The 10,569-nt window shown below is 36.7% G+C and overlaps 1 protein-coding gene across 1 annotated transcript in view; it reads left to right on the forward strand.

The window, feature by feature from the left end:
• Positions 1-6,375, forward strand: part of LOC107601404 (calcium/calmodulin-dependent protein kinase type II subunit gamma-like) — an 86,366-nt gene extending 79,991 nt beyond the window's left edge. The window contains exons 18-21 of the mRNA XM_016293569.1: positions 913-988; positions 1,325-1,419; positions 1,542-1,788; positions 3,932-6,375. Of these exons, the coding sequence (XP_016149055.1) occupies positions 913-988; positions 1,325-1,419; positions 1,542-1,774 (404 nt within the window). The 3' untranslated portion in view covers positions 1,775-1,788; positions 3,932-6,375. The remainder of the gene's footprint in view (positions 1-912; positions 989-1,324; positions 1,420-1,541; positions 1,789-3,931) is intronic.
• Positions 6,376-10,569: the final 4,194 nt, after the last annotated feature.

Genomic DNA, 10,569 nt, shown 5'->3' on the forward strand with positions numbered 1-10,569 from the left:
TGTTAATCCAAATGCATATTTCCACACACATTTACAAAGGCCTATTCACATTGAGCTCAACTTTCACCACAAACATTCAAATAGAAATGAATGCATTTCTACCCCATCATGCAATGTGAGAAAATTCATGCTCTTTATAGTCACATTTTTTCATTTTCTCTGTGGGGGAAAAAGATGTGTTCAAGTCATGTCAGAATTACTGTAATTATGTAGTTCTTTTAAACATTTTAGCACCTCACCACTGTAATGTCAACACAGAAAATGGCAGCAGGTTTAGCAGTAAAATATAGTCAAGTTGTTCTTTCCTTAAAATGTCTGTTCATTATTAATATCTTAATCATGCAAGACTAATAAAGGAAAGGCATACAATACAGTTTATTTTAGCTAGGAGAGAGTTGGATAATAATGACTAATTTCCTGCTAAACTTTCAAGTTTATTAATAATGAATTTGACTGTTTTTATTATATTTTTGTTTATTGATTACTATAATTACACACATTCCTCTTGGCATTTATAGTGTCATAGAAATGCGTAATGAATGCCTCAGAGTAGAAAGTCCTATTTGTAAGCTAGTAATTGTAGTAAATACGGCATGGTGTGAACGCACCAAAACTCGCCAACTAATAAGATAAAAGCTTTTGGGTCATGTGACCAGAACTGGCATCATCAGCACTTTTTATTTTTGTTCAGGTATATGTTCTGTTTCACAGACTGACAAATTTGTATCATGAATTGTTTGTCATTTTTTGGCACTTTTAATCTTGGTGTCAGTAGGCCTTACTATGACATTCTCACAGGTATCTGCTCTGTAAGCGGTGTATGTTATGCTTATTAACTTCGCTTTTGTTTTTTATCATTTCATTTCCTCTCCCTCCATCATCCCTCATCTTTCACATGTCCTGTTCGAGTAGCTCGTAAGCAGGAGATTATAAAGATCACGGAGCAGTTGATCGAGGCTGTCAACAATGGAGATTTTGAAGCATACACGTAAGTACAGCACACCTACACTTGCTTTGGCTTGTTTGTAATAAAGACACTAAGACAATTTGTAGGTCATTGTGTGAATATGTAAGGCTTTAAGTGGATTTTGTATTCAAATGGACAAACAGTCCTATAAAATGTTGGTCTGAACAAACTGAAGTCCCAGACTGACCCATAGTCTGTGAACAGATAGCGAGAATATTGTATATAGCCATGAAATGATGGAGATATCAGTCATATGTTCACTCTGAAATTAAATTGTCATCACTTTTATTTATTTTTTATGCTATATGTTTATCTTTTGTTATATGAACACTGTTTTCATATTCTTGTGTACCACAGAAGAATCTGTGACCCTGGTCTGACCTCTTTTGAGCCTGAAGCTCTGGGGAACCTGGTCGAGGGCATGGACTTCCACAAGTTCTACTTTGAGCACTGTGAGTCATGTTTAACTATGCGTATAGTTGTTTTAACCTTACAGAAATATTCATCAAAGTTACACACTTTGACCATATGTATATCTGTATTCAGATGCAATCCATGTGTTTGACTTTTTCAGTGTTGAGTAAGAACAACAAGCCTGTGCACACCACTATCCTCAATCCTCATGTTCATCTCATCGGGGAGGATGCTGCCTGCATTGCGTATATCCGGCTGACACAGTACATCGACAGCCAGGGCCGCCCACGTAGCTGCCAGTCGGAGGAGACGCGCGTGTGGCACCGCCGTGATGCCAAGTGGCTTAACGTCCACTTCCACTGCTCAGGGGCTCCAGCCGCCCCCTTACAGTGAACCGCGCAGGACAGGTAAAAACACTCCATTCGCACGCCTACGTTTATCGCCTACGTCTACGCACGCCTGTAATGTATGCCTGTTTCTACCTCAGAGTTTAAAAAATACAATTAAAAAGTAACTGTAGAGGTAATGATTGCTGCTTTGTCGCAAAAGTGACTTCTGTTGTGGTATATCCTAAACTGGCGTTTGATACTTTTTAATCACGACTTCATTTTGTGACTTTATATATCATTTATATCAATTGCAACTTTATTTTTAAACTTAATTTTTTTTTGTGTACTTGTTTTTTGTTTTGTTTTTACTCTAAAGCACTGGTTCTCAACCTTTTTTTCCACCGGGCCGCACTATGGTCCAAGTGCAAGTCTCGCGGGCCGCACGCATATCATTTACATATTATGTCAGCAATACAAACCAACCTGATTTATAATATTATAGCCTAAATATTATGATTATATCTAATCGATTACATTCATTGAAATAAACAATTCTACTCCCCCATAAATAACTAACTTCAGCTCGAAAGGAGTAACAGACTTTTTTATATGTTCTACATTTCATGTATTTATGTAACACATATTCTACATTAAAAAATTTATTTAGAATGAACAATAACTGCTGTAGAAAGGAGTAAAAAAAACATACCCAATGCAGAAAAGCCGCCTCTTTTTCCGAATTGCGCAGATGACCACTATCTTTCTTTCATCTCTTCTGATAAATTTTCAGTCAAGTCGTTTTCTGTGTGCTAGATCAGAGCTAGAGCCCTGCATTTCAGCCCGGGCCTGACGGGCCCCGACTTTTTTACGCCCCTCTAATTTTCACGTCATAGTTCAGACACGGGCAGGGCCTTGGGCCTGTTTTAGGCTTCTCCTTATTTTTATATTTTAGACATCCATCAATTAGTGATGAAAAAATATTGCCTCGCTGGTGGAAACAACACGAGACCGTGCTCCCGAGACTGTCAAGAGCGGCTCGACGGTGTTTAGTGTCCAGCAGCAGCAGCAAAAATGACGGTGTATCCACTGAAAATGTCCTGCAAAGCGTGCTTCAGCTTCCACTCTCCGCACAAACTATTGGATATAGCGCACGTTTATCTAGGTTTAACGTTTAAACATTGTTATATGCTTGAACTGTTTTATATCTATAGATTTTATTTTAGTCAAGTCGTGATGATTTGAGAAGGCTAAATTGATCAAACATATGCTCACTGTCTGCCGCTGGCCACTTGGTCGTTACTTTAAATGCGTAACGTTAATTGTGATGTGAGTACTGCTCATGTCTGAAAATAATATATGAAAAATAAAATTATTTTACATAAAAACATTAGGCTATAGCTTATGTTTATTTAGTACATTTTTTAATTAATGTAAAAACTAAAATGAATTGTAAAACTGAAAGTATTTTTTTTTTTATTTATAGCGCACGTTTATCTAGGTTTAACGTTTAAACATTGTTATATGCTTGAACTGTTTTATATCTATAGATTTTATTTTAGTCAAGTCGTGATGATTTGAGAAGGCTAAATTGATCAAACATATGCTCACTCTCTGCCGCTGGCCACTTGGTCGTTACTTTAAATGCGTAAAGTTAATTGTGATGTGAGTACTGCTCATGTCTGAAAATAATATATGAAAAACAAAATTATTTTACATAAAAACATTAGGCTATAGCTTATGTTTATTTAGTACATTTTTTAATTAATGTAAAAACTAAAATGAATTGTAAAACTGAAAGTATTTTTTTTTTTTTATTGTGTTCAGCACGGTGGGCCGCATTTGAATTCGTGCCGGGCCGCGGGTTGAGAACCACTGCTCTGAAGAAACAATTTATAGTTGTTCTTCTAGAATTTCACTTATGGGTTGCATGACGTAATTACGTAACGATTTCCCCATATAGATTTCGTAATGTAATCAATTTGATCACGTGCATTTGCTGTGTTGATAAACAGAAAGCTGATTGGTTTGAAAGTGACTTTTATGTGAGCTGGGCTTCATACACCACTTTTTTGCCTGCAAAATTTTGCCGAAATTTCGGTAATGCGCCCAGCTAAGGGAGTAAAACTTGTTGCAAACACCAATTTGTGATGACTGTATGCTGTAAGACTGACGTTGCACATTTCCATTCACAGAAATGTTATTTTTGCGCTATTTTTTCCAGCTTACCTGGATTCTCAAGATAATGGGAACGTTTCTTCTTTGTGGCTGGACGGGCACGTGAAGGCCAGCTGGATGACAGCTCTTAAAGTTACAGACACACCAGTGAGGAACTCTGACAATATCCAGTTCAACTGTCAACACCACCTATCCTGTCCAATCTTTGACCAACGGGAGCTGGCCGCGGCTGTGGCCCCGCCCAAGGGACGGTGCATGTATCTGACGCCCACATGGGGGTGCTCTTTTGTCTTTTTCCCCACGGAACCATCTTCTTTTGCCCGTTAAAGATGTTCAGAAGGTGTTGTAAGTACTGATCTATGAATTCATAAATATACTGTATATTGTAAAAATCACTAGCTGAACCAGAAGCTACAATCAAGTTTGAAAAGCATTTATGTAGGTAAACCAAGGTGGGAGTTGGGAGGGTGGGGGGTGGGGGCTTCAACTTAAAGAAAAAATCACAAAATGGACTTGCGCCCAAAGAATGCTGAAGTTTACAGGTTTGTCATCAGTCCTTCTTGTATACTTTGCAAATTTTTGGACACAAAATCAATTATGGGAAGGGGTCGACTAATCCGAGAGCAAGGCAGTGAAAATGTTCATTAGTTCTTTATATCAAAAAAAGAACCAAAGTGTAGTTTTTAGTCTTTTTAAGGAGTGTTTCTGTTTGGTGTTGGCTTTTTATGTAACCCGGGTCTAAGAGAAGGTTTGTGCGGCCCAGGTTTTAGTAATCTCTTGTGTTAATGTGGAACTCTTCATTTTCCTTCGTTTTTTTCTTTTCTTTTCTTGGACTGACATAACACAAGTATTTTGTGTTCAGTTTGAATTTTTAAGACTATTTTAGTTTTTAAGTTAATCTAAATAAACATGTAAAGTTATACAGAGATATTTAAAGGAGATATAAACTCTCACCATCCAGGTTTAGGGGAAGATGTGGTTCCTGACCGCGCTCGATATGTTTGTGTGGGTGCGTGTGCGCGATCGGAACTTGTATAAATTGTATCCCTCATTTAGATTTCATATAAGGAAAGCCCAAGTGAACAGCACACAACTGAACACCGAGCACTAGATTCGCTCTTACTGTTTTGTTAGCGATGTAGACAAACCACTGCAGGACGTACTGTGATAGTCAGACATGAACTTAACTCCAGTTTCCGAACTCAGTGACTAAATCTGAGCTCAAAGGAGGACTAGTCATTTTTACAAACTATATCATGGTGAAAATAGCTTCAGTAGACTGGTATGTTGTGATAAAGTCTCCTTTAAAACTCGCCGTCCTTTCTTACACCCACACAGCTGCATTGTAAAAGTACTCAGTTGTTTTAGTAACGTTGGACGTGTCGAGCTCACCCTGTTCTCAGTGTTGTCGTAGTCGTGGTTCATGTCGGTGACGGGGGGTGAACATGCTCTGTAAATACATGTCGTTTAGTTCATCCGATCACAAGAAGCGCGTGGAGAAAATCCAAACACGTTGCTGTAGTTCTGTTGTTTAAAATCACGGTTTTAATGTTTGTACGATTACAAGTCACAGTGGTTCGTTACATTCACCACCAACTATATTGCGCAGGTTTTTTGGCACTGACTATTTAAACTCAGTTTTAATGTTACTTAGAAGTGAGGGTTTGATTGTCACGAGTGATTAATCTCTTAAGTTCATCTGTAGTTGCACGAATGCTTTTCGTCACTGCTATGGTTTTGTCTTTAGATAGATTTTAGTATAGTTTCGTTTGAGGTAATATATTACGTGTGGAAAAAACACCCCGCCTCCTTAGAACACATCAGTCTTTTGTATGGGTCTGTTAATACATGTAGTGTTGGCACACCCTCATCGTGTGCTGCTGGGCTTTGTGACATATCAGGACTATACCTCCGCATGTGTGTATGTGTGCGCGCGTTTATCACCTTTACAACAATGGTAGTGATGCTGTCAGGTTATATGTGACGATGCTGTTTTCACGGCCGTTTTGTGTCTCGTGCTTGTTTCTTGTGTTTTTTTTTATATCGCTGTTTTCTTTTTCCTTTGTTTGTGCTATGGGGAACTGCTGCCTTGCCTGGCCAAACTAGATTACACTTTTTATTATTTTAATTTTTACTTAAATACATCCTTTTACATGATTAACATCTTCAGCTTCATGAAAATGAAAAGATTGCTACGAGAAGTCACTAGCTGGTAGATTTAGATTTAGTGAAATAAATATCCAACCCCTGAAAGCTCGGTCTGAATCCTGGGCCAGACGGCGAGTATGAGTCTTCTGGCCCACCCGTCCAATGACAGGAGAAATCAAACACGCAGTTTAAATAAACCGGCGAATATGCATGTATACTTTCCTTGGTATATTTTTTTCCACTGTCTGTGTTTACTTAATAAAAAAAGGGAAAAAAGTCTCATAGTATTTGCATCTCGACATGAAAATCTCTCCATTGGGAATTATAAGTGATGTACCATATAAAAAAATAAAAGTAGAAAATGGTAAAAAAAAAAAATATATATATATATATATATATATAAAACAAAAGCCTCTGCTTGGTATGCTCCCCTCATTCTAAGTAAATCTATTGCATTGTAATGGTATACTATTGGGCTTCGTATATACTTGGAGTTTAAACATGGATGCTGGATTTTTGCATGATCATACATTTAATAAAACCATGAAATGACAACTATCAAGCGTTTGTCTGAATGTTAGTAGGTCTTCTTCATCATAGCTTTGTTATTATTGAAACTTGATCTGGAAAGCATTTAATAAAAAGAGCATTTCTGCAACTGATTCTGGGTTTTCTTTATGCAAATGTAAAATTCAACATGAAATCAGCATTTACTGTATGTGCTTGATGCATGTCACTGATCTTATTGTGAAAGATTAATCCGTGCACATCATTACAATGGAAAACGCAACCTCTTTTGTAATTTCATTCACATCTCATATCTCATAAGCTGAGATGCTGATTTAAAATGTTGTATGCATTAACATTCTCATGATTTTCAGTCATTTTTGACCTTTTTTTTTTAAAGATTTTTTTTACTTACGCGGAATGGTACAAAATTTGGTAAAGGTGTTGGCACTTGCTGTGTTAACAGAAAAAAATCCACGGATCTGATTCAAAAGGTTAAATGGTCCTGAAAATTTTTTTTTATAGTTGTACTCCTGGTCAAAAATGACTGCATTGGAAACAAATAGTAAATGAATTTCATCTAATTGGAAACATATTGTACTGCGCCTTAACTAAATCTAAGCTCATAAAATCTAATTTTGTGAGATTGGAAAACGTGTTTAGATTGATCAAGTATGAATAAGAGTAAAGCATGTTTTAGAAAACATAATACTTTAAAGTTCTTATAATACTTCATGTTTTTAATATGTAATGTTCTTAATCGCAATGCTGCTTTGTCCACCGAGGTTACAGGAAACAGCTGTAATTCTGCTGTTCCATAAGCGCCACCTAGTGTAAGAGAGTGGATTTACATTTACATTTAACTTGTGTGCAGTTTTTGTCTGGCCAAAAAATGGACCAAATTTGAATGCCCGGCTGTAAATTTTGACCGGTTGATGAAAAACAAGCTTAATCTGGAAGTTTAAACAATTTAGATCTAGTAGGCTATAAAATACATATAATCATTTATAAATCAATTATCATTTTGACAACCCTTTAAAGGCTAAAATGTGTTTACCACATTATGAAACTTTTTTTTATAACTTTATTTGAACATTTCGCAGATGTTATTAGATAAACTGTTGTCAGTCATCTTATTTAAAATTCGAACATCAGGTAATTGAATTGTGTGGAGCGCACTAAATTATATCAGTGCAATTTAGATAAAACTGAGACGATCATGCTGATCCACGTCCATTGATGGCAGTGCAGCGTAAAGCATGCTAAGAACAGCAACGTTAGCTGAAGAACTACTGAATGCACCTCAAATGCTGTAATGTAATGCTAATGTAAGAAAAGTTGGCAATACTATAGTTTTGAAACCGCATTAGTGTCTCATTCCTTGTTCAGTGTTCTGGTTGTTTCCTTCAGCGTATGACCTGTGCTTAATCCAATAACTATGGATTGTACTATACATGGCCGTGTTTAATGTACTGTGAATTTGACCTGGGCTTTAAAGCCATAAAATTGATATCCAACTACTCTAGAAGTCTTTAAAGCTGTCCAATCGGGTCGCTCCCATTTCCATATCCATGACTCCATGAACGTCCACATAACCAGGTTGAGGGCTTCTCCCGTGACTCTGAGGGCTTCATGCAGACTAACAGCGTGATCGGCCCGTCTGTTCCATCAGAGCCTGTGCGGAGTATGGAGGGTGAGAGGGGTCAGTCCTCTTTTGGCTCCTGTCGCACACGGGCCCCCAAGTTCTCCTGTGTGGAGCAGGGTTCTACCGTGGTTCTCTTTATGCAGGTTTTTATCAGCTCCAGCTGGCGTTGTGCAGTTCATCTCTGAGCCAAATGGGCAGAGGTTGACCCAGACGTTTCAACATCCTGAGTAACTCCACATTCTGCTCGCGGTAATACCCTGACAGAAACACCCTCGACTGGAGAGAGGAAAAAATTCAATGCGAGTTACACATACATTTATGGAGGAACAATTATGACATTCAAAATTATGAGAAAAGTCAATGATGACAAGTCAAAATTAAAAAATAAAATGAATGACAAAAAGTTATAACTATGAGATAAAAAGTCAAAATTATGATTTGATAATTTTTACTTATCTCATATTTTGAACAATTGACCGTCGTACTTCTGAGAAATTATAAGATTTGGGACACGTTGATTATTAAAGACAAAATTATAAAAATAAAAAGTTAATGACAAAAAGTTGTAATTCTGAGACAAGTAAAAAAAGTAATCATAATTTTGCCTTTTTATATCAAAATTATAACTATCATTCATTTTTTTATTTGATAATGTTGACTCAACTGATGTCAAATCTCAATTTCAACTTTTTCTCGGAAGTTTGACAATGTAATTTGTTCAAAATATGAGATAAAAAAGAAAAATATAGATCATAATTTTTACTTTTTATATAATTTTTATATCTCATGAACAAATGACATTGTAAAAATTCTGAGAAAAAGCTGAAATTATGAGAAATTGAAAAAAAAAAAAAAGTCAAGACAACGTTAAAATTATTTCATTACCATAATTTTCATAAAAACTATGAATAATTTGCTATAATAATTTAATAATGAATAATAATTTAAGTCAAATCCAGAGATAAAGTAAAAAAGAATAACACGTCATGACAAAAATGATTTTCCTGTTCAATAATTATAACTTTTCGTGTCAAAATTGACTTTCGTCACAATTGACCAAATACTAACTTTTTATTTAGGAAATACTTTCTCTCTTTTTGGTCCCTGTTAAAAGTATGGCCGCAGCATTTTGGACCATCTGGAGACGAGATAAACATGACTGAGTAATTCCTAAATACAAAGAATTACAATAATCCAATCTTGTTGAAATAAATGCATGAATAATAGTCTCCAGATCCTTAAAAGAAAGAAAAGATTTAATTTTAGCAAACATCCTAAGCTGAAAAAATGCTGATTTTATCTGTTTATCAAAATTGAGTGCCGGGTCAAAAATAACACCCAAATTCCGAGCACAAGTGCCTACAGTTTTATTTATAGGACTCAAAAGTTTTAGAAAGGATGGAAGCACATTCAGGCCGTCCAAAGACCAACACTTCTGTCTTAGAATCATTTAGGTGTAAAATATTTTCCGCCATTCAAGTTTTAACTTCACTCACACAATCAATCAAAAACCGGAGAGATATATTGTCATCTGGTTGCATTGGAAGATAAAGCTGTATATCATCTGCATAAAGATGGTATGAGATCTGATACTTATGAAAAATCATTGCTAAAGGAAGAAGATAAAGGGAAAACAAAACAGGGCCTAAAACGGGACCCTGTGGTACCCCACATGTACATGCAGCATTAACAGAGGTAAAATTCTCAATAGCTACAGAGAAAGAGCTCCCCTTAAGATAGGATGTGAACCAGTTTAATGCTGTTCCCCTAATTCCAACATACCTAATTGTTGATAATTCCTCCTCCAGTCGTATCAATAAAATAGAATGGTCGATAGTGTCAAAAGCCGAGCTTAGATCTAGAAGGATCAAAACCCCACATTTCCCAGAGTCGACAGCTAATAGCAAATCGTTTAACACTTTTAAAAGAGCAGTTTCTGTACTATACTGAGCTCTGAACCCAGACTGAAATTTGTCCAGTATATCACTATTCTTTAAGGAGGAGGAAAGCTGATGAAAAACAACCTTCTCCAATACCTTTAAAAGGAAAGGAAGTTTTGATATAGGCCGGTAATTGGCTAGGACCTGTGGATCAAGGTTAGGCTTTTTAAGTACAGGGTGAATCACTGCATGTTTAAAACAGGATGGAACATGACCATTATTAAGACTACTATTAATAATAAATAGTAGTGTAAGAAGTTCCAGAAGTCGGCTATAGGTCTATAGGTGTGTGTGTACACACCTGACTGGGCTGGTAGTGGTGTAACCAGCGCTCCAGATGGCTGCTGTAGGCTCCAGGCCTCCAGGCTGGGCGGTGCAGAGAGAGCAGAGCTGCGGGGGACGACGGCCCAGCAGAGATCACTTCATAAAACGCGCAGTTTAGCG

The sequence above is a fragment of the Sinocyclocheilus grahami genome, unplaced genomic scaffold (assembly GCF_001515645.1).
Source record: "Sinocyclocheilus grahami isolate Dianchi unplaced genomic scaffold, SAMN03320097.WGS_v1.1 scaffold305.1, whole genome shotgun sequence".
NCBI lineage: Eukaryota > Metazoa > Chordata > Actinopteri > Cypriniformes > Cyprinidae > Sinocyclocheilus > Sinocyclocheilus grahami.